Here is a 25,679-nt window from a genome sequence, read left to right as displayed (position 1 = left end):
GTTTATACGGGCCGAAGTTGGAGTACGGTTTGCTAACTTCATTTACGTTGCTGTCTGAATTCTAACCAGCGACCTGAAACTTTACTTACATGCATGAAGTGCAGTAATAAATAGTTTCTGCAGTTTCGCTGGTCTCTGATGATGCTGTACGGACAACAAGACTAGGTTAGCAAAGCAGACGCAAGAAACCAACTTACTTAAATCCATATTTATGGGTCAAAGGTATGTAGAAAGAAGAATCTATATTTCTTTCATGTGTTAAAGTATTATGCACCATAATGTTATATTTAAATATTATATTATCATACGTAATAGTGGGATTGTGATTAGTATCATTTCAAAATGTCTTACGTTAATCCAAAATAATTGTTATCGTTGCGAATAAAATCATTTTTCACATTTTGGCTATTAATAGCAAATGGAGATGGACATTGTTTGAAAATGTTTAGTAACTTTGATGCTGAAAACAAGAATATTATACGTTTAACTTCGTCGAGTACATAATAATGGTTTTGATAGGTGTGCTTTCAGAAAAACGTTATTATCCTATCACATTACTTTTTGTTCTTTGTTCAAAATTTTTTGTATTTATATTTGGATCAAAGTTTAATTATAATCTTATTACATTAATTTAATTTTAAAATTTGCTTTATAAAAGTGTTAATTAACTATACTTGTATTTTTCAATAATTAGTATAGTTGATTACTGTCACTACGTTCTCATCGAATACTTTTTGAAACTTAGGTCTTATTTCTATGATTAAAGATATTTAGATACATTAACAAATATGTTAAACGATGTATTTTATATTTCATTTGATGTAGCATAAAGAATAGTAATCGATTGCGAATAGATCATCGATCATAAATTCAATTTGTAAAACGAATAAAATATTAAACTTTAAAGGAAGACAAAATTTTTATCACAGAATCTTGAATGCAATATAAAGCGAAATAATTAAAAACGAAACATATCTCTTTACACATCAATTTTGAAACTAAGGTTTAATTTTACTTGCCCTGTAAGTTTTGCAAAGATGTACGTTAGTGAGTCATCGCTTCAATTTTTATGCAATCGTGTTTTAAATAATACGTTTGAAAGGCAAGATTGAGAACGAAAGATACGTTTCACGAAGAGATGTACTATTAATGTTAATTTATATCATTAATATAAGACTATACAAATCTACTATGTAATAATTTTCATACAAATATTCGTTAAGTTTTTAAAGCAAATATTAACACTTCAAATTGTTTCGTATTTTTGTTATCACGTGACAAATATTTCAAAGAATGATATTCCAACTACTTTTCTATTCCATTATGAATAACTTTTGTTTGCAAGTAAAATATCAGTTCTTATTTCAAAAAATTAAAAAATTGGAAATTAACGATCTACTCTGACTACTTTTAAGTAATGTATCAAATACCTTTAAAATTATTCAAGTGAAATTGATCTATAAATTTTCGAACTATTGCATACATCGCAATCATATGATTCTTACTAAACACTTACATTACAGACTGCCAATAATTTTTAGTACACCAATTATCTCGTTTAGCTTTAATTTTATCTAATTATGAGAAATAGTACAATTCTTACCATATTATCATTCGGCTAAGTAACAATAATAAAGTAAGAAACTAATTTGAATCTTCCTGTGTAGCAGTTTGATACAAATTTCAAAATTGTATTACGAGAAATTTGAAGTAGAGTACACAGTAGTTAATATCGCAATTTTATTATTTGGTTGCATTAGATCATGGTCCGTTAATTGAATCTGAAGGATAAGAATATTTTTTAAGTTAAGAACGATGGAAATCGATGCATTTAAAGATCATAGAAACTTAGACGTACCTTACTTCAATGACCAAATGAATATGAGTTTTCCTATCTTTTCTTAATTGCAACTCGTATTTTCTCTTTTTTTACGTAAGATTGTTCAGCTGGCTTTTTACGAAACATTTAGGAAATCTTATTGCAGCAACAGCAACGTTTATATTTTTTATTGTAAATAAAATTTCGTCATTTATTTCGTTATAGAATAAAAAATGATATTTGTTTTCGGGTTTCGTGACTTTTTATAGGCTCAATTTTCTGTAATTGAGAGAAAATAAAAATTTTCATAACAATTTGTTTTTTTTATGCCTTCTGTAAGAAAATTAAAAGAAAGCTCTGCAATACGGTATATTGATAATATTACGTAATAAAATGATCACAGAAATCACGGATTTTTCAGAAAATTGAAGTATATTTACTCGAGAATTTCAAAATAGAACATTATCGAGATGAATGTTTTCTACTGATAATTTCCTACATATGAAAAAGGAATTCTAGGTCAAAAGAACAGTGCACCGATAATAGAATTGTCGATTTCCTGATAAATAGAAAAGGAATGTGACATTTGTATAGAGTAATTCTGCAAGTAAGTTGTCAAGAATGTTTAAAATAACAGGGAAAGTGGTTAAAAGTTCCTAGAATAATAAGCAAGCATATCAATATGCAAAACAAAAATATGGAATTATTTTACTCTCACTTCCATAAAAATTGAATTTTTATTGTTCTTACTATCAAAGAAAACTGGAAAAATCGTATCGAAAATATGTATCGATAAAGTAAGTAAACAATTAGAAATGAGAAAATTAATATTGTACAGTAGAAAACATTATACCAATTATTGGAATATACTACTATTCCTTATGACATTTGATTCGCACAATTATAACTACCACTCATAATTTATAGAAAAGGCGAATTTTAAATTGTTCCCGAAACGAAGCTTAATGGTAAATTTTTATTTCTAAATATAAAAGTAAAAGTTAAGATTCAAGAACTGTCAAATAACCTTCTTCAAGAATATAATCTTGTTCGATGTTAAAAACAGTGAACTCGCAATTGACATCGAATAATAAAATAAAGTTTGTCGGACATTATTAACAATGATTCTTTATTCCTGTTAAATTGTCTATTTCTGGAATCTTTCAGTTCTTTTTCAAGTTCTGTCAGTTTACTGACACTACTTCCAAGCAAAACAAAAAACGAGAAACCAATCGAGTGACGGTTACAAGAAAATTTATCAGCACGGAAAATCAAAGCGATTTGCACGTGGCGAATCTTGCCGAAGAATGACGAAGATCGGTTCAGGCCTTATTCTAGTCGTTCGGGCGGTCTCGGGTCGAGCGTTGGCATATCATTCCATTCCAGTACGCATTTGCCACTCATCGGCCGGCCGGGATGATAAAAGGCCGTTGTTACCGCGACTGATCAGTTGTTATTTGGAACGTGGCACGCAGTCGAGTGTGCCGGTCTCAAAGTATACACAAACCACACTGGCTTTCCATCGAATATCATTCAGAAGATATTGTTGTAAGAGAGAGACGGAGGACGACAAAATGTCTGCAATGAGAAGAGAACCTGCTGCCGAGCAGCTGACCGAATATAAAAAGAATTTAAAGGTAAATCATATGTAATTATAGTAATCTCTACGATTTAGGAATATCATAAAATCAATCATGTTAAATTACTTCGATGTATCGATAGAAATCTGAAAAGGTAAAGATCCGAAAAGTTTATTGAAATCAATCGGAGAACTTTATATTTCTGTACACAATTATGAGTACTATAGCAATAATTGATGTTGATCTTACATGTTTGAACTTAATATTTTCTATATTGTGGAGATTAGTGTATGGTTGTAGAATTGCATTAATTTTAGATATTCGCATTTTGCTTGTTTGTTTTTGTTGCGTTTGGCATTGCACAATCGGTATAACAGGTATCGATCGATATAACAGATCTATCCAACAGCTATAATTGTTTCTGGAATAAATGTGTGGTAGAAAATTCTATTAGCTTTATTTAAATGCTTTGTGTAGTGATTAAGATATCATTATATACAGTTACTCATAAAATTGAGCATACGGCTATGTTGATAGTGAAAATTGGCGGGAAAATTAATTAAATCGCGAATATTAATATATGAATAATACTTAACGAACGAAAAACAAAATAACATTAAATATATATTTATATTTAACTGAAATTGTAAAATTAGTGGAGTTTTACAGCTACAAAATAGAGCATATATATTTACATTTAGGTTATAATATATAAATAAATTAACAATAATATTTTGTAATCGTCGTGGCATGGATGCAAGAACATATTAATGAAGGAAGGCGATATTTTGTCTCATTCTTCAAGCAGTTGTAATTTTAATTTTTCTACTTTTATAAAATTATGATTTAATAATTTTTTTTTTAATTTTTCCCAAACATGCTTAATATGTTTAACTCTTTGCATTCGAGAGGCGCCTCTCAGTCGCCATTTAATCAGATTCTAAAGATGGATGTTAATTAATATATCAAATTTACAATTACCCAACGATGCGTGGAATATTGAAGTAAAATAATTTTACGTCTTAATTTGCATGTGACTTCTTATTTGCCATTTTAAAAATATCGTCGATTTTATGGCAGAGTCTTCGAATTACTATTTTTCTGTAACGAAAAAATCGCCGAGTGTAAAGGGTTAAATATATTTTTAATAATTTTGGTATATTATACAACCATTCTTGTACTACATAATCTGCATGTTTAGGGTTATTGTCTTGCTAGAAGCAGTATACTGGTGGTGTTTTTAATTGTTCGGCCGATTTTATCCACGGTACCATTAATGAATTATATACTCCCGTTGCCATTTTTAGCTATGCAACTTCATAACATGATGCTCTGTGTTGAGCTTCTTTCACACAAATTGTTTTTTTCCATCGCGTCCAAATAATTTTATTTTAAACGTTTTAACATTTTTTTGTTAATCTAATTTCTTTTCCCGTTAATCATAAAACTTTATAAATATATCTAGGCTGCTTAGAGTTCAAATAAAGTAATATACTTACTTGAATAACAATTTTGGTAAAAAATAATGATAAAGATAGCATGGAAATTGGGTAATCGGTTCAAGGGTTATTAACGAAAAATATAGTTACTTAAGTAATTCTAGTTATTTCAGAATACGTACGTCTCGCAATAAAATATTTATGTTGACTGTAGAAGTTAATGTCATTAATATTATTGTTACAGCTATATTTTATGTAAATTCTTATTATTTATTGATAATAAATAGCAAAATTTCCAAAATAGTAATAACCAGTCGTTATGGTGACATATTATATATAATCACAGTATAGTCATCTATAAATTTATGTTAGAGATATAGTTACTGATTTCGAAATATTCTTCTGCGAAGTAACGACTAGTATATGAAATCATTCTCATTGTGCAACTGTCATCAGATAGATATTTATGGCATACTATTTAGCCCTCAGCTATCAAAATTTTGATAACCAATAATTACAATTACAAAGATCTCCGCGAATAAAAGTCAATTAAATGCCATGTGATGAAGAATTTTTATCAACATGCTTCATACAATTTGTTTGTATTCCGATACTACGCATACAAGTTTGCGATAACAAAAATTCGTATACAACTGTCTTGTAACACATTACCATTGGTCGATAACTTTTTTTCACTACGGTTCACGTTCGGCAGATGTGATACGTGTGCCAAAAACAATCCTGAAAAATCCTCGAGATCGTGCAACTATCATCTTCGAAGTAACTAGATTCGTCTAAATTTCAGTAGAGGGAGTTGAATAAAAATTATTTACACGGTAAAACAGAGTACCTATTGATGTGACAATCGAGCATTGTCCTGTGTTCAAAGCTCAAAGATAACGATGCGTTACTATAAGCATTGAATAACAAGATTTTAGTGCGAATCTTATAGAATTTCAAGGAGATTATTAAAGAAGACAAACAAAATTTATTGAAAATTACTTTATTTTAGTGATAAGTAGGAATTTCTTTGGAGGATAAACAAATAGGTTAGGTAGTTTCCTCTCTAGAATACAGTATTTCTCGCGTGATTATATGGTAACTGAAGCATGCTTGGAACGATCATTATAACTAGCTGCGAATTGCCATGAGTTACGAGTTAACAAAGTAGCAAACCGTGACTGTAAGTAAATGTCACCGTATTAGGCAAAAATTGCGTTTTAACGTGGATATGTTGATGATGTAAAATTCTGGATTGCGTTACGTGATGTATTTGATAGTATAAGATGTAAAATATTCAATTTTAACCGAATTTAAATTGAATATTTTCAACTTCTCAATTTGATTTTGAAATAAACATTTAAAAGTTTACTATTTAATTCCATATTTCGATCATCATCTGTTTAGGTCGACGCCCACAGCCAATTACAATTTTCCCTTCACTTCATTTTAAACCTGTGTTATCTTCATATTTCTATATAAGGAGATCCATTCTATGGAACGCCTTATGGTCCATTTCTCTGCCAATTAGGGAATTAGTACGCTCTTTGGTAAACTCCCGATTTCTCCTAAAACAGTCGTAAAGAAAATCATGGAATCAGCCTTTGTCGTTTCGTGAGTCTATTTTTAACTTTCATCCGCCAGCAGTCGCTACATTACACGTTCACCCGATCAGTTTCTTTTTCACATGTTTTTATTGTAGGCTGCATTTTCTTTCCTATTCATCATTCTAAATGTGTGATAAAAAGTCAGTAATAATAATAGTAGTAATAAATCCTTGAAATGTTCAATGCACTTTGAGTAGATGGTACGTTGCATAATTTTTCTGTAGAGAAGGTAATGACGCAAATGAGGCAGATAAAAGCAAAATTCTTTTGGTTAATGATATAAACTTTTTTGATCATGAAAATCGGCATAATTGGATTACATGTGTCTTGCAATATAAATCGACTTATCGCCATGTAGCCACTTTTTTTATTTCTTATGAAACTGATAAATAAAGTTTCCTCGATAATAATGTGCGTGAAGCTATGGTAGCATGACTTGGAAGAATCATTCTAGAAAGAATGCTTGTACAATCTTCTTTGATAACAGTTTCATTAAATGGCTAGGGAAATTACATAATATATCTTTTGATATTTTTCTAAATAGATAGAGATATCTATTATACTGTTTTTGTATGAAATTGAATAACTAAAAAGCATTCATAAATAAAAATTATAATTATAATTATATAATATTATAAATTATATTTTATATTTTGTTGTTTATATTATATTATATAAAATGTTGTTTTTCCGAGATAACTATAAGAATCGATATTAAGGCGTTTCGATCGTTACCTCACATTGGTCTGGTGTGCATTTCGTTCTAAAATAACAGTACGAGTCGATAATTAGAGACGTTGATATTTTCCCGTGTTTATTTCACAAAATGTATTCCATGTCGTTTCTCGAAACAACTGAAATTATACAGGTTATAACAAATAGGTAGCTATTATACAGGAAAATTATAAAATAAGTTCACATTGAAATTCGTTACTAATTTAATTATGTTTTGAGCGTAAATAATTTGTTTACTTATTGACCTGTAATTTTAAGCAAGTTATAAGCTCTAATTCTCAAAGATAAGGTGACAAAATTATTGGAATTATAATGCTAAAAATCGAATTCACTACGCAGTTCGTGAAAATAATTTTTAACTACTAATAAAAAGATTTTCAGAATTAACAAAAAAATATTTCCAATAAAAAATTAATTCATACTGTCAGATTAATTTTCTAAGTGTTGAGTGTTAAAACAATGAAACTCGTAGCGATAAAAATGTCATATAACGAAAATTGAAAATTGAATAAAAATAATTGTAGAAAAGAGATAATATATTCTCATTGTTGCGGTCATATATTTTCACCCAATATACGTATCACAAAGAAAACAGTACTTATCTGAGAACACAATATAACGTTGATATAATAGTAACGTAATAATAGCTGACCTAACCATAAAAATATCGATGCAGCTCTCATCGTTGTCTGTCTAAATGAAAAACAAAAACATATCATAAAAAATATAAGGGAAAGTAGTGAAGCTATGTAAATAAAAAGTCCAGTAGTTTACCGTTAACAAACGTCATTTTAATTAGAGTTATTGCTAAGGCATCCACGATATTCTTTTTCATCGAATCACTAAGCCACTCGTGGAACTATAATTCACTATAAAACGGAAAATTAATTTAGAAATAATTCTAGTAGCGAAATGGGTCGCAACATTAATTCCCGTGCGATTCGTGTAACAGACTAATCTCAGTTTTAAGGAACATCACGATCCGTTTCGTGGCATTGAGGGCGAGGTGTTAGGTTACGTCGCCATAACTTTGGTGTATTGGCGTCGATTAATCGAGATTCGATAGCTTCTGCTTTGTCTCGCGATTGGCCGAATGTGTACGTTACATAATAATGCGAACGATAATCGAATGATTGAAATTCTTTAGGAAATCGATTTACTTGATAGCGTTATTAAGGAAAGAAGATAATTCGTTCGTAACGGTTATATTTTTTGTCACGTTTAAATACAGGTATACTTAACAAGGTGAGATTATCTTGTTTTTTATTCTCTAACTAATTTGTATTTTGTTTAATTTTTACTTTTTATTCTCAAAAGTATGGAAGATCGCTTCAATTATTTTCCGTTTTCAAAGAACATGAAATGTAGCTTTCTTACATTTTTCGAAAATGGAAAAATTTATTATACGCAAGTTTTCTGTTTTCTTTTTCCCTGAAAGTCATGAGAGCATGATTGTACACAAAATATTTTTTACTTAAAAAACTGGTAAATTTTCTTAGGTAAGATATTTTAATATTCTCAAAGAAAGCTCGTTGTATTTACTCCTAATTCTCGAAAAATTCGCTTATTTATTATTCGGTTCTGTGTTCAATAAACAAGCATGTATCGTTATAAAAGTGGAAAACATCAGTTTCGTTTCAACATTTGTTCATGATAGTCAGGTATTTACACATAAGAATGTAAACACATTAAAGAAACGTATTTCACGCTCGTCGCTTCGCTATCGATTTGTTTTTTTCCAGGAAAACGATTATTCGACTTATAACTTCGAGTATGACCCTGTCTTTTTCGTGTCTGTCACAACTGCATTCTCCTTGCACCTTAATGATGGAACTATCTGTACGTTGATTAGCTTAACGGCGTTGCGACACAACCACTTTTCGGTTTGTTATTCGCATTTGCCGCGTTCGGATAATTTCACTAATTCCAAGATGGCGGACCCAAAATGGTTGTATACAATTCCTTATGGTTTTACAAAAATTGTTTTATTATATATATTATATTTATTATATTTATTATACATATTTTATTATATATAACAATACGTTTTATTGATCATATATCATACAGAAATGACCCATAGGAAGAATACAGGTTGTATCGATTAGATTTCTATGCCTACCTTCGTCAATGCAATGGAAAATAAAAATTGTAGCAGACGTACTTTTTTATCGATTCGAAATGTTACCATGTGTCAAGGTCACCGTGTCGGTGAAGGTATCGAGGCAAATTAGTGCGAGTGAACTACTTCTGTTGCCTCTGTGTCATTTCAAACTGCGATTTAATGTTTAGATACTCCGAAGAACTGGCGATGATCGACGATAATTGGTATAACTATGTTTCGAAGTATGTCATGGTTGCACGCGATGAAAAATCGCTCATTATTACGTAATATTGAAAAATGTGAAGTACATCGTTCCTTTGTTGCAGACTGATCCGACGACAATTTAGAGTTTAAAGTTCCCCGTGTATACGAATATTATATAATATTCGATTTTGGAGTTCGATTTATATATAGATACGTAGCGTCCAGTGAAAAATACAGTGTTGAATACCAGTTCTGTGAAATTACTTGTTCCTTGCAATTCATAAATCTTCTCGGTTTATACTCACAGTCGATAGAATTATTATTACTTAATTTCAATTTTTTATTTTAAATAACTTTTTGGGGATATTATATGCAGTATAATGTATTAGGTATATTATATGTATTATATAGATGTATTTTACAGTAGAGTCAGTATAGTGCGTGCTCGGTATAGATAAATACCTAATAATAAATGAGTCATATGGAAGACAAAGTGAGTAATTCTTGAATTTTTTATGATCTTGCTGTCAAAGCTCTTGATTAATGTTTAACTTTTATTTTTTGAACTACATATCTACTTTCTTGTTTTCTAGAGCTAACCAATTTGGTATAGGAGCAACTTGAATATAGTATACTGTATAAGCATACTATAATAAATAGGGTGTCCACAAATTCACGCAAGATTTGAAATTTTTAGCATTTGTTCGGTAAAGTGTTTTGTTTTGAGACACCCAATATATATTTACTATACTGTAATCTATCTAATATCTATCGCACAGAAATTATTTTCTTATGCTTTAAACAAAAATTCGTCGAATATTACAGAATGTACATACTCATTTACGAATTCCAATATTGCCAATTTTTGTGTTAATGAAAATAATTTTTCCGGGTAATAACGCGTTCATAAATTTAAATAAAGGTAATACGCTTTTAATCTCATATTGTCAAGAAAAACAAGCTGAAAATTTATTTCGATTGGCAAGGTATCGTGGATTTTTATATCGCATGTTTGTTAATGGGCTTAATCTGTGACCTGATCGTATCAAAGTCCTTTTTAATCCAGTTATAAATTAGATTGCTTAATGAAATGATGAAGGACTGGCTGGTAATTTATTTTCCGCCTTCTTGAAGCTCTCAGAGCGTTAGGATCGAGCTGGTATCCGTTAAGGGAATTGTATAAGTTAATTGTAATTTGATTGTCGACTCGTAATGGTCTATAAATGCTGGGAACATCGCATGGATTAACGATGATCTAAGATTATTCAGAGATGAAATTTCCACTGAATAGGAGAATGTATTTCTTGGTTCTATGTCGTAGCTAAACCGAGAATAGAGAAGATGATGTTATGCAAATTAGGGTAGAGTTTTCATGTTTCTATAGTTAAACCATGCAGTAACGAAGCCTATTTTTTCCTGATGAAATTTTACAACAGGACTTAACGCTAAACCATGGTTTAAATCACCGTTTCCTAAACTTTCATTAAAAGTTCCACGTTTCTACCTGAATCACTCCTCTTCGAGATTTTTCTACCAATATTCGTATAATCATTTTCTCAATGTCTTCCGTTATTCTATTTTTTAAAGCTTCTGCTTCTTTACCATTTACCGGTTATTTGACCATGGTAGATTTAGTGTTAAACATCCTTCATCCATTGGAAACTGGAAAACCATTATTTTTTAAATATTCTTCGTCCATCATGGTCTTTCAGGGTATTAAATTGCTTAAGCACTCACCTAACATCCAGTTCGGTTAGGATGAATAATATATCCCGTGTATGTCATCCACCGCGATTAGTCGATTTTCGGTGATCAATTAAGTAAATTCAGATGTAACGATACGAATTATCGCAATGCGATTGCAGTGTTGTGCGATAGATCATTTTGTGCAACGTTCAGCACTATTCCATAATCAAAGTCAACATTGACTAATCCGTCGTTACGGAATTAAGTGGAATCGTTACATGCATACGCGGCTTGTGAAATTCATCGTGCGCCGAGAATAATTTCGTTTTGTATGTATTCCCACGTGTTAACGTTTCAAGGTAAATGAGATAATTTCCTCCTCTGATACATCTTCGCTGGATCTTCTTTATTGTGCGTAGCTTTTCGTCCAGGGATCGTGTTTAAGTCTTTAGAGGAACCATTGCTCGTTGAGATATGCGGTTAACTTATGTTAGAGATCAAAGCTTGATCCAATGTACTTTCTCCATTTTGTAATCAAGATTATTCTTTGATATGCTGTTCAAGCAAACGTGGAAAGTAGGAAGCTGAAATGTGAATAATATAGTTACTTGTACATATATGCATTCTGATGTAATTTTCTTTTGAGTTTCTTAAGTCGATAGAAGGCTTTGAAGTTAAAGTGAAAATAAATAATAGCCACTGATTTTTGAAATTAAATGTTTTGCTTGTAATTTTATTAGGTATTTGTTTGCTAATAAAAATGTCGGTTTTGGTTATTTTTGCATTGGAAATTAAATATTTTTATTGGTAAATTTGTTAAGTTAGTAGTTATTATTGTACATAAATATATTGATCTTAATTGTATTTTTGAAGTGGGAAATTTTAATTACATTTTTGAAGCAAGAGTTAGATACTTTTGTTAGTGATTTTTATAGTAATGAGAATTTTAAAGTTTCACGTAACAATTGCGCAATTTAGTACATGGTTGTCTACCTAATTTCTATTAATTAATTTCTATTTTGTTGCGAGTATGTTTGTTTTATGATCTAATATAGTTAATATAGCTGTTCCGCGTGTTAGCAATTTGATATGAATTGTAAACATGGTCATTTTTTTATTGGAATTCTATTATCTGATAGAACTACATATACGCCAGTTATGAAATATTACGATAATAGATAGATTAGTATTTTTAGATAATAGTATTTTTCTATGAATCCTAACGGTTTCTCCGCATAGTCCACGCTTTTTAATTCCAACAATGAGGTCTTACAATTCAGTATTACGTACCGATGTTAAGTACATATGTGCAACATATAATTGGTAGAATAGAAAATTCCTTGTATCACAATTTATTCAATGATAATCTTCGTTGAGACTGTTCGTCTATCATATTTTGGAAATCAGTGTTTACATTTCGAAATTCCAAAGTAATTATCATGTGACTGGTTGCTAATAATGATATTATCTTTTTTACGTGTGATACGTATCATGGTTTTGATGCGGGGAAAAAAAGGAAATAAATGATTTCAACCACCTTACCGTAGTGCTTATCAAGCCATCATGTACCATGTAATGTTGAATATTCATGTTGTCGGCCGTTTTATTCATTCTCTTCCTGCAAGTTGGAAATGTAAATTAGATTATAAACGATACGATATTTTAAAAATTAAATGGTAGGAGCTATAAATAATCCAAACTTTACCGAGATATCTCAGTTTGAACTACTATTGTAGACTGCAATATTAGAAATATAGGATTCTTTTCTTACGCTTATCTCTATTACTTAATATTAGAACTACTGATTTGTAATGTGCAATTGTGTAAACTACATACAGCTATGACTAAGCAAAAAATATGATGAAAGTAAGTAGATATACCTGTAATAGTATACACACGTTTGTATATATTTATTTTACTAAAAAATTGTATGTTTTCAGTAAATGCGAAAATAAAATATATGAATAAAACAAATATATTTTAATTGGCTTAGTAGTTCTACTATTAAATGTACATTTTTCTTTTTCTTATTTCCAAGAAACAGTTTGTGTAAAGTCGTTTAGTACATTATGAAAACATGATTACCACGTAGATTCTCAGTAAAAATCCACTTACAAAATATATTTATACATAGATATTATTCCTGTTAATAATTGTTAATTTTATTTCTGATTAAGTAAATACTTTGCCTAATACCTTTAGATATTTAATAACATAAGTGCAATAAAGTCACATAAATTTTTCCAACCAAGATCAAGTAGTACCCTTTTTTTATCTCTCCATACCAGCCAAAATCAAGTAATTTCCAGTATACGGATAGGAAATACATGCGAAAATGAAAAAGAAATTCTCAGCTGATTGTATTCTAGAAAATTCGATTTTAGTTTCAAACAAAAATATGACGAATTTTTAAAAATTGTGTAATTCATTATTTTCATTAATACTTTGTTATGTTCAGATTGGCGACTGCCCTGTATTGCTAACCGGAAATGGAGTGCCTATTGCCGACAAAAAAGCCAGCTTGACGGTCGGTCCGCGAGGGCCCATATTGCTTCAAGATTATGTCTATTTAGATGAAATAACACATTTCTCCAGAGAAAGAATTCCCGAGCGTGTAGTACACGCAAAAGGAGCAGGTACGTTGACTCAATATATTTTGAAATATATTTTGTTACCTCTGTGCTGTAAAATGTAATGGATAGCGGTGAGATTTATTGTAAATTTTTATATATGTATTGGAAGAATCCTTTATATTATATGTAGCGATAATCTAACCATAATTGAATAAACATACTTTCTGTCTTCTGTTGTATTAAAGCATGCATTCTACTAAGAAATGTAAATTTGATTTGTTTCAACTACTTAATTATGCAATAAATGTAATAGCATGTTGCAAGAAGTGCATGGTAAGTGTGAAGCACAAAAGTAGATATTGAGATTGTTTCTGGAGATCTCCAATGATAAATTGCAGAAGTTATTTTCTTTTATTGATTTCTCATTATAGATTTACTGTCTGAAACGTTAACGTTATTAAGATTAATAATTGTATTGTGTACGAGGCTTAAAAATCTTACATTGAGTATATGAGTTAGATGTCAGTTATCTAACTTAATTAGGTATTAATTAAGTGAAAAATGTGGTAACATCTAAATCAAATATAACAATGTTAAGTAACATAAACGATTCTTACGTCATATTATCTCAATTGACAGCAAACTGTTTAACCAATTTAATAATCATCAGCCTCTATTTCAAAATGCCCCATTTTCGACGCTATGTTCTCCATCCTTTGTTTCCTCGCTTGGGACAAAGCAATCTATGGAAGTTTCCCAGATAGCACGGCTATATCATAAAAAACAAGAAACAAGGACAATAAAAAAAAAGGAAGAGAGAAAAACACGAGGAAAGTAAGAAGCTGTGGTAGAAGTTACATATGCGCCGAGAAAATATCCATAAAACGTTCCGAATGTTGGAAGCAACTCGGATAAGCCATAACCGACCGCTCTACAGAAGTGTTATCCTTTTTTCTTTTCACTTGACCGCAGGTGCGTTCGGTTATTTGGAAATTACCCACGACATCACGAGATACAGTAAAGCAAAGGTTTTCTCCTGCATCGGCAAACGAACACCCGTCGCCGTAAGATTTTCCTCCGTGGGTGGCGAATCTGGCTCAGCGGATACTGTCAGGTAATTGTAAATTTATACATAACTGGTTAAACGTGTTTATGCATGGTATTAACGATGTATAGTTTTCTTATTACATTCCCAAAATTCACTCATTTTTTCCTTAGTATTACGTGTTCGTGAATAATTGCATGAAATATCGTATTAACCGATAGTTACATTAAATGTTTGAAGTGTCACGTAGTGCGGTCACGTAATTTAGGCGTTGTGCCGATAGGTGTCACTACATCCATATGCATGCGTGGGAATCCTATGGCAGCGCCTCTTCAGTCTTTTGTTAGTAATGACACTTACGATGAATATAACGCGATCGTGTTGCTTAGCATTTCTCAGCGTTAATCAAAGTAAACAGCACTTCTTTATCGGATTTTTGTGATAATTCCTGGTATTCAAACGGTTAAAGTAGGTGTATCTGTGGGTAATTGTGTCGATATGTTTTGGGAAATTTCGTTTTGGGTTAAGGCATAAAGTTAATTTAATATTATATACTATTGTATTATATTTTATATTAATTATCGTAAAGATACCAAAACACGTAAAATAGTGGATAATGAATAATATAACTTGAAAGGTTTAGTTTTTATGACACTCTAGAGTTAGCTGTATTAATTATATTATTAAACACTCGGTGTTTTATTTGTTCTGGTATTTAACCTTTACAATAATTAAGAATGAGTAATACTAAAGAGTATTACTAAAATCGTTGCTATTCATGTATTATTCACGGTAATTACTTCCGAGTCTGAAAAATTAGCAAAAGTTATACAAGCGTAAATTATTCGAAAACAATAGCACAATATAATTAAAGGGAAAACTGAATTTGCATGATTCATGGCAATTACGGATTACGAGATCGACGGAAATAAGGTTTGTAGATCGCTGTTTCTTGCATTCGGATCAGCGGACTTAGTCACGTGAAAATACGCGAAAAAACGAGTGGAAGACCGAATGCGCCTGCGCGCGCATCGTCCTTGCAATTAATTGACCAACTAACGGCTGGCTGTGAAAGAGTTTTCTTTTTTTGGAAGTATTGCTACAGCAGCGATTTTTAGTGAGTCACGAGCGATTTCGCACCATTTGTTATTCTACGGGTTTGCGTTTCAACAGATGACTGATCTCGTTGTTTCACGTTCAATTGAAACACTAGAACATACTTTTTTCTCTCAGTGATACACGTTTCCCGTCATTGGCGGGAGTTCCATAGATTCGTTTATTTTACGATAATTCTTTGTTTTATATTTTTAGGGATCCCCGTGGTTTTGCGGTTAAATTCTACACCGAAGATGGTATCTGGGACTTAGTGGGCAACAACACCCCGATCTTCTTCATCAAGGACCCTCTATTTTTCCCCAGTTTCATTCACACGCAGAAAAGAAATCCTGTTACTCACCTGAAGGTGTGTCATCGATTGCATTGCACTTGTGGGTCTTGAGGTTTCGCGAATTGAATCATGAAATTGAAGTTTCATTTAAGTTTTAGACCGTTCTTTTCTTCCACTCTTTAAAAATTAAAAAGCAGTGTCACAATAGCTTTGTAGTAGTAGTAGTTTGGCGTTCTTAAGAGACCAAAACTATTATCTCAAACTTCAGCGTTTACTTCGTAATTGTTACTTAAGAAAATCATGTTAATTATTTAGAAATGTTGTAATGTGTTCCGAAAGAAACACGACATAAAGAAATCAATATTTCCATTGTTAGAATGGGCTATTGATCATGGTTTCCTAATATCAGATTTATAAATGTTAAGTTGATCCAATATTAGAGTCTATCTCCAGAACCCTTTGTAAGTGAGATTCAACTATGCGAACGTCACTAGGTGTACGGTCGAGTGTTTGAAATTTTCGGATACACCTGGAGTTTTGACTCGGGTCGGAAAGTGATTAGTCTAGGTCGGTCAGGACCCGAAAGTTTCTTGCAGCACCGGGTTTCCTAAGTACTTGTGATTTTCTGGAGTTGAGTTTCAGATATCCGAGTAATCTTACGTGGCAAGAAACTCTTGTGTTCTAGGTTTAATCTTAATGGAAATACTGGATATTGCTTAGCTCTAAATTTTTGAATATTCGATTTGCCATTTAGAAAAGTCTTAATATTTTGTTTATTAATAAGGGAGTATAATCTAGGTCTTTCTTAGAATATTAACCATAGTTACTTATTAATTAATTATAACTAATTAATTTCGATATAAAAAATATAAGCATTATATATTAAACGTCATTGGATCAACTTGAAAAATAGTAATTCTAATTGCCAATCACGTGACTTGAATCTAAAGTTTGTTAACAAGAAACATCTTTTGTCTCAGAACATTTACAATAATTGACCTCAAATATCTAAAAATTAATTCCAGTAAATAAATTACTTAATGGCGTGTAGAATTGGTCACTGATTCATTAGGTATGTAGGGATAGATTTCTGATAGTAACCACTTACAATAGTGTCAATTCAATGATACCATTCTCTATAAGGATACGGCTTATGCTCTCAAGTTTGTAACGCTTTAATCGCTTCTTTTGTATTCGTTTTTCTCATTAAGAGGTAAATAATTGCGCGTTTACGTGGTTGTTAAAAGCGCAACTGTGTTATTGTGTGTGTCCCGTATCCGCATTCCCTAATTATCGCACACCAGTCTAAATGGCGTGAATTGTCTTACATAGGACGCTGACATGTTCTGGGACTTCATTTCTCTAAGACCGGAGTCGACGCACCAGATCCTGTTTCTGTTTTCGGATCGAGGTATACCCGATGGTCATCGTCATATGAATGGTTATGGTTCCCACACGTTCAAATTGGTGAACGCCAACAATGAGATCGTGTATTGTAAATTCCATTATAAGGTCTGACTTTCAGTATACTTTACTAGGATAAGTATGTCGTTTGGTAAAACTGGAGTATATGACTTGTATGATACTAGAAACGATTGAAGATTATATTTGTAGAAAATGTAAAAGATTAATTATTGATGATACAAAATATTGTGTATGATATTTGGAGGTACTTTTATGTGAATATTGATTTGTGTCAGCCTTTCCTATTTTAGCATTTTTGTTGGAAATGTGAAGTTGAAAGATGTTTGTAAGACAGTTTTGTAAAAATTAGAGTTTAATATTTAGTATTTAGTTGCAAAAATTATTTATGATATTAAAAATTGATGAATGTTAAGAACAAGTAATTCTAGTTTGACTTAATGACAAAAAGAAAAATCATTACTTTAAAATATAAACAAAATTTATATAATTAATTTTTCATTTTTTGTACAGACCGATCAAGGAATTAAGAATTTGTCAGTTGCTAAGGCAGCTGAGTTGAGTTCTAGTGATCCTGACTATTCGATCAGAGATCTTTACAATGCAATTGCTATGCATCAATACCCGACTTGGACGTTCTCCATTCAAGTGATGACTGAAAGTCAAGCCAAGACGTTTAGATGGAATCCTTTCGACGTGACCAAGGTAATGATCGAATCTACAGTTTCTGCTGTGTTATTTTATAAAGTACTCTTAATCAGATCTAGAATAATCAGATTTAGATTTGCTTTAAATTTAGACTTAGATACACTTTAATCGTGAAAACGTTTATAATTCAAGATAGAATTAAAATTAAAAAAGAAAAAAAGATATTTAACATAATCTCATAATGAAATATATATTCGTTTTCAATTATGCAGGTATGGCCGCACTCCGAATTTCCACTTATCCCCGTTGGTAAGCTAGTGTTGGACCGAAATCCTGAAAATTACTTCACTGATGTGGAGCAAATAGCCTTCGATCCGGCTCACTTTGTACCTGGTATTGAACCAAGTCCTGACAAAATGCTGCAGGGTCGATTATTCGCTTATGGTGATACTCACAGGCATCGTCTTGGACCGAATCATCTTCAATTACCTGTGAACTGCCCGTATAAAGTAATTACTCTACAATTACCTTTATATATTTTCTCATATACAAATACTTATTTAATGAAAGAATTGGTATCAAATTGGCGTCAGATATTAACATTTATCTAAAAACAAGATGAGAAGTATATATAATATTTCATTTTTAATTAAAAAAAAAAATTTAGAAGTCTACTATCATTTGTGTAGTTAAAATGAGTGTATTCTTAATTAACATTTCTTTTATATTTTAGGCAATTTCTGCTATCAATTACCAACGTGATGGCCAGATGGCAATTAACAACCAAAATGGTGCTCCAAACTATTTCCCCAATAGTTTTGGTGGGCCTAGAGAATGCCCAGCCGTTCGTGCTCCAAGCTTTTATGTAAGTGGTGATGTAGATCGTTACGAACCTCAAAATGAGGATGACTTTGGGCAAGCAACTTTATTTTGGAGACGAGTATTGAATTCTGAGGAAAAAGCCAGATTGGTGAACAACATAGTGGGAAGTCTTCGCAATGCGTCGACGTTCATCATCGAAAGAGCGGTGAAGAATTTCACAGAAGTAGACACTGAACTTGGCAAGAGGCTTACAGACGGTCTTCGTAACGTTGGTGTGAGAATCAACCTTTGTGGCAAGGCAGCCAGCTTGTAAAAAAATCAACTTTTTTTTTGTATTATAATCACTGTTTTAGATTAGATTATATAATTGTTAATATTTTACACAAATAAAGCACATTATTACTTTGGTTATATTTTTGAAATTTATATCTATATTGTAATTTTTTTTATATAAATTTAACACAAGTAATTTATTTTATATGGGTAGAAAGATTAACTCCATATAAAGAAAAATACTTATTTATTACAAAAAATACAATACTATTTGCATACTTAAACAAAATTTCTACTGAACAATTTCAAAGGTCTGATTCATAAACTCTATCAAAAATGTGTTGAAATTTATAATAAATTAATTGCAATATTTAATAATATACTGAAAAAAATGTTGAAATTGACCTAAACCATTCTTGGGGCTATCAAATTAATATTTTTTTTTTTAATTTGAAAACAAAAAAATTAGTATCTCTTTCAAATATATAATTTACAATTTTAGTATGTTATGATTACAACATATTAATTGCTTTGTATTTAACCACTAATGCACTATTTGTTAAGGACTTGAATGTAATTAATAATAAAAGAATTACATTTTTTCGAAATATATTGAATTAATTATGCGAGAAATCGTTTACAAACACCCCTATCCATGTTACGTTGTTAGTAGCGTAATTAGCGCATAGAACATGTAAGTACAGCCTCGAATATATTTATTCTCGTTAAAAGAGAAGACTTCAAATTATTTCATTTTCGCCCAATTATTAATTTTCCATATTAAGTCGTTTATTGGAGTATTAACTTAAATCTATTTATCTTCTAGCTTTTTAATTTCAATCAAATATTTGTGGAAATTTTACTGTCGTAAATCTTAATTTATAGCAGCATTTTTTTTTTATTTTGAGTTGTTATAAAAGTTATTATGAAATTGTCTAAAAATTTATGTGAATACTTTGATTGCATTATTTTCCAATCATTGCTGTATTTGACTTTGAAACGATTGTTTATTTATTTATAATTGTACATTAGAAGAAAAGAATGGTAAGAATAGATTAATATTTTATTTATAGTTGAATGAAATATACAATAAAAATATAATCATACTATGATATTTTCAATTTTAGTCTAATAATCGCACTAACAAGTATACTGTTGTATCAACAGTGAACGTCAACATAGAAACTGGGGAGATTCTTACATAATAGCCATACACTTGATTACACATTTACGGCGACATTGACATTTTCTGAACAAGCAATATCACTAATAATTACAAACGATTGATTATCATAAAGTAGTTAATATAATTCATAAATGTTTTTAATTACTTGTGTTTTAATTGATAAGAAATTGCGAATAAGTAAAGATTGCAATGACGTTCCAGTAGAAATCCACATTTCATGTGTTCGTAAATATACCTGAGTACATTAGTTTAATCGGTATAATTTTTATTTAAATACTTATAATAATATACACAAATTGCTTGAATAGTAATTTATGTAATTTTTATTATACAGATACCATATTTTTTAATTATATTATTATGAAGCAATTTGCAAAATGGTATACTTGCATTGTTCGACAAATGATCTGAAATTACCTAGTTCACGTATCCCTTCTCAAACAACATATAGTTGCGATTATCGATGTCGAAAATTCTTTCGTACTTCTGTTACCGATGACATAATTGTTATGATGATATGATTGCTCTTGAATTTAAATAAATGAATAAATAAAATGTTATAAGATATAGTTTAATTAATTATGTGTTTTTTATTTAGTTAGTGCTTTTTTATACGTAGACAAGTAAAGTAATATATTATAAAATAAATCGTAGATTCTGAGTTTATTAAAAAAGGAATTTCCTTGACGTCAACAGAAATATTGGTAATCTGGGAAATACAGGTTATGATCGATGATAAATCTACATGTGTAGAAATACGTTTTTTGTTATCTTTGAGGAAAGACATCTATTTTGTGTATACGGTGAATCCCACTGATATCTATACTATGTTTAAAGAAAAATACTGAAACATGAGATGTATAATATGTATAGATATATATATGTATGTATAATACATTCTAATGAAAACGCGAGAAACAAGGATACATGCCTCTAGGTTTAAAATATTTCCCTTGTTACTAAAATACATCTTTTAACACTGTAGAATTGCGTATAAAATAATAGATGCGCAAATGTATTATATCACTAAAAAAATGGAGTGCAATTAGTTATTACGTTATAATGCAACTAAATAATTGAAATTTTTTACTATATATTTTGTATTCGAAATATATCAACAATAAATATTTTTTATTAATTTTAATGTGTAAAATAATGTGTAAATATTTATTAATTTTAATGTGTTAAACACTTCAAATTTTTATTGATAAAAAATAGAGTAGTAATACAAAAATATATTTTTTTATTAGAAGCCACTATTTTTGTGTAAAGTTAGTATTTATGTAAAAAGTATGACTTAAAGAAGACGAAGTATTAAAAGCTTTTAACCTTATATAGAAGAAAAATGTAGTACAATATTAAATTTTTATTCGTATTACGAAAATATATAAATTTATGTATAGATTTATGTATAATCTCCACCATCTCAAAATGTAACAATATATATATATTTTCTTTTTTAACATTATATATATATATTAAAAATATCCAGAAATACGATAAAAAATTTTGAAATCTTAAAAACCAAAACCAAGTTTCATTATATAAATGTACTTATGTACCATGAGAAATCGATACAAAAGATGGTGATTTCAAAATCTGTTATAAAGATAACACTGACTGAAAGACAGTACGCGTCCGGGAAAATCCAAAGTCAAAGATGGCGGGGAAATACATGGCCTTTGTTTGAGTAACTGTGTGTTACATTCTATATATAATTTATAGTAATCGTATTATACTTATAGTACTAATTGTACTATGTTTATAGTAATAATACTATAATTTATAGTAATCGAAGTAGATTAATTGAGAATTAATTTACCATTTATAGAACATTGTTTATAAAATAGATAACCTTTTCTCCTGATATAATTACAGAACAAGAGTTCATTTTCAGCAGTGGGGTTTTATCAAAGCGCTAAAGACTGGATACTTCTATATCATTCAATTGAGTGAACAAACACTTGTACCTACATATATAGTTCATTTCAATGAACAGGGAGTAGTATATAAACCGCACGAGCTATCGTTCAGTCATCAGACACTTCACAGTCTACTCTTCAGTTTGGACGTAGTCTATTGTCGAAGTTCAATACAAATTTTAACCAACATGAAGATTTACTTCATCCTCGCTCTTCTCTTGGTCGCCGTAGCCGCCATCATGGCAGTGCCTGTTGGTGAGTAAACTCTTGTTTTCATTAAATGGTATTTAAATTATATATTAAGCAATATTAAACATTTAGATTTAGAAACATTTGAATATAGAAATAATAATGATAATATATTATATTGGTTTCGTTAGACGCTTAATTATTCTGTTTTTAAGTGAAATAAATCATGTATGATGGTCACATTTATATAAGTAATGGGGAAACTTTATCATTAACAATTATTGGTAATTATCATAAATGTTATAAATTATTGAAACCCTTTTCTGTATCTTGTAATATTATATTTCACAAAGTACAAGATTTATGTACATTAATTGTGGAATATTATATAATTTAGTTATGAAAGATATTGTAATAAATTTATTACACAAGGTCACAAATTATACAAGCACATATTACAAATTTTATGCTATGAATTATTTGACACTTACAAAATAAAAATAACTGTCATATAAGTTAGAAAAATAAACTCAGCTTTGAGTCATTTTTTCTATTGAAAATTTCCCATATATAATTAACAAAACTTAGTTTATATGAAAAAGGGAGCGCATCTTTCTTATATAATATTGCTATTATTTACTATACAAACTAGAATGTTTTGACATAAATGTTTAAATTTCAGAGGAGGAGTATGAGCCTCTTGAACTGGAGCACGAGTTTGGTATTGAAGAACGTGCGAACAGACAAAGAAGAGTGACCTGCGACCTTCTATCCATCAAAGGAGTCGCTGAGCATAGTGCTTGTGCTGCCAACTGCCTCAGCATGGGTAAAGCTGGAGGTCGCTGCGAGAACGGAGTCTGCCTTTGTCGCAAGTATGTATTTCTTTAAATTTGAGTTCCTTGAATTCTTTTGTATTTTAAGCTTTGACCAAATCTTGAACACTTTGACAAATCCTGTTAATTGAAAATTCTCATATATGAATCGTAATCTTTTAGTATAATAGTATCATAAGTATTATACAGGTTTAACCCAATTCGAGCTTAGAGTTGATGAATTTTGAATAGTAAATTTGAAGGGTTTCTAATTATTTACTTATTTATTTGATATTTATTTTCAATATTGCCTGTGCCACATGAGACCTCGATAATTCACTCTTTCTGCTATGATAGCTAAAGTTTTCATAAGACGATAGTTTATAAGACTTACCACTGAAACGAGGTAGATATAAATATTTAGAATATTCAATACATACGTTAACGTTATGTAGTAAAAATATTTTAAAGTAACCTTGACTTTATCTTGAAATTCTGTGGCTGTGCTATAGTTGTTTCGAATAGTTTATAAACACGATTTAAATGAATTTAAATAATATTATACAATTATAGCATAGCATAGAACTTATAAAATTAGTATAAAAATATTTATGAGTGCATACCGTTATTCTCATTTCAGAACTACCTTCAAGGAACTCTGGGACAAACGTTTCAATTAAGCTGAACTTTTCACTCCAAGATTCAATCGTGGTATTTTCTACAAATCAAAAATCAGACAGAGAGGATGTGACTATTGTTAAAGAATGATAAAATACTTAACTTATAAGTTTATAATAATATATATATTTCATTCTTCATCACTGAAAATTCGGTAGATCTTGGTTTACTAAAATTTACCTTATTTAATATAAAATTGGACTATTGATTATAATATAGTTCAGAATAAACAAAATTTTTAATTGAGGAGCGCTATAAGTTTTCAAATAATTTTCTTTTCGTTCATATCACTACCATATTTTACCTAAAATTAATAATTCACATTTGTTAAACAAATCATTCTGAATTAAATTCCGAATTAAAAACATTATTTTTATTTATTCTGTCATATTATAAATTGGGAACACTATTCTTATGACGATAATGCAAGTTATTCAGCAAAATTTATACAGAAAAAATTTGCTATTTTCTTTCTCAGGGAAGAGATTAATATTAATAAAGTGAAAGATTACAATTTATTGATAAATTCAATGTCAATCTTTTTAGTCGTGATTTCAATTCCTACCTGCATTTCAGTGTCTTGGCACACAATGTAGTCCTCGATTTAATAAGAAACGCGATGCAAAGGAAAATCGATGTTTGTAGTGCTTCATAACGAAGGCATTATTTCATTTCAATTCTCGTGAATTTTCTGTTTGTTTTGTCTGATAAGCTGCATTGCACGATGTCCGTTTCTTTCTTAATATCGTTTCAGGTTTAACTTAATTATTAGCTCTCCGTTGTATCATTTCCTTGTATTTTATCTTTTCCACTCGTTTCCAACGTACGAGTAAATGAATGTTTTCCGTAGTACCGTGGTTTATGATTTACGACCGTGTTGATGCTAAATAAGAAGAATGAACAAAAGATCAAATGCCATTATTTATTTTAAGTTACCTGACGGACATTGAGATATCTTCAAAGATTGAAGAGCTTCCATATAATATTATATAGTACCTTCCACTGGAAATCATTAATGCATCATTATATTTTTGTACAATATTCTTCACCGGAATTATAAACGCATCCTTATAGATTTTAATATTTTTCTTGGCAGACTATGCATAACTGGTGCAACCAAAACAATTATTAGTCTTGTCAACAATTTAAAAAATATTTGCAGATGTACAATTGTTTCATATTTTCTAGAAGCATTTAAATAAAATCTTGATAATGATATTTTTATTACACAATGAAAATTATGATCCAGTATCCATAAAATAACTATTTTCTCAAGTTAATAAATGTTGTTAATGTTATTCCATAGTAATATTTGCTTATTTGATATATAATAAAAATGCAATATTTTAAAATTCTTTTATTTTTACTGCGAATCTTCTGTGATATTTCCCATTTAAAAATACATGCATCAACTTCATTGACAGTTTTAACAGTCATAGATTGTCTGGTGATGATAATCGGTGTCCATGGCAATTATTTTGAGTTTCATAAAACAATCGTACACAGATTAATCAGTCATCCTGTTCTTAATCGCTTCGAAATAAAGCA

General features: G+C 30.1%; 2 protein-coding genes across 2 annotated transcripts; both read left to right on the top strand.

Annotated features, from left to right (window-relative positions):
- Window positions 1-169: 169 nt before the first annotated feature.
- On the top strand, window positions 170-19,410 carry Cat (catalase). Its single transcript, XM_017902796.1, has 9 exons — window positions 170-222; window positions 2,987-3,456; window positions 13,633-13,810; window positions 14,720-14,861; window positions 16,104-16,254; window positions 17,512-17,691; window positions 18,115-18,306; window positions 18,522-18,758; window positions 18,983-19,410. Exons 2-9 carry the CDS (start codon window positions 3,127-3,129, stop codon window positions 19,382-19,384), a joined length of 1,812 nt encoding a protein of 603 aa, XP_017758285.1. The 5' UTR covers window positions 170-222; window positions 2,987-3,126; the 3' UTR covers window positions 19,385-19,410.
- Window positions 19,411-22,538: 3,128 nt separating this feature from the next.
- Window positions 22,539-24,377, top strand: Def1 (defensin 1). The gene is made up of 3 exons (XM_017902797.1): window positions 22,539-22,707; window positions 23,324-23,513; window positions 24,094-24,377. The coding sequence occupies exons 1-3, from the start codon at window positions 22,641-22,643 to the stop codon at window positions 24,131-24,133; spliced, it is 297 nt and encodes a 98-aa protein (XP_017758286.1). The 5' UTR covers window positions 22,539-22,640; the 3' UTR covers window positions 24,134-24,377.
- Window positions 24,378-25,679: the final 1,302 nt, after the last annotated feature.

The sequence above is a fragment of the Eufriesea mexicana genome, unplaced genomic scaffold (genome assembly GCF_001483705.2).
Source record: "Eufriesea mexicana isolate 0111107269 unplaced genomic scaffold, ASM148370v2 scaffold2021, whole genome shotgun sequence".
In the NCBI taxonomy this organism is placed as follows: Eukaryota; Metazoa; Arthropoda; class Insecta; order Hymenoptera; family Apidae; genus Eufriesea; species Eufriesea mexicana.
This window is presented reverse-complemented; position numbering and strand designations above follow the sequence as displayed.

Bases quoted from the DNA above. Each gene is read 5' to 3' on its own strand.
- Cat (XM_017902796.1), top strand. From the start codon at position 3,127: ATGACGAAGATCGGTTCAGGCCTTATTCTAGTCGTTCGGGCGGTCTCG. The intron at 13,811-14,719 runs GTACGTTGACTC...ACTTGACCGCAG, and splicing joins AGTACACGCAAAAGGAGCAG to GTGCGTTCGGTTATTTGGAA. The intron at 18,759-18,982 runs GTAATTACTCTA...TTTATATTTTAG, and splicing joins CTGTGAACTGCCCGTATAAA to GCAATTTCTGCTATCAATTA.
- Def1 (XM_017902797.1), top strand. From the start codon at position 22,641: ATGAAGATTTACTTCATCCTCGCTCTTCTCTTGGTCGCCGTAGCCGCC. The intron at 22,708-23,323 runs GTGAGTAAACTC...TTTAAATTTCAG, and splicing joins CATCATGGCAGTGCCTGTTG to AGGAGGAGTATGAGCCTCTT. The intron at 23,514-24,093 runs GTATGTATTTCT...TTCTCATTTCAG, and splicing joins GGAGTCTGCCTTTGTCGCAA to AACTACCTTCAAGGAACTCT.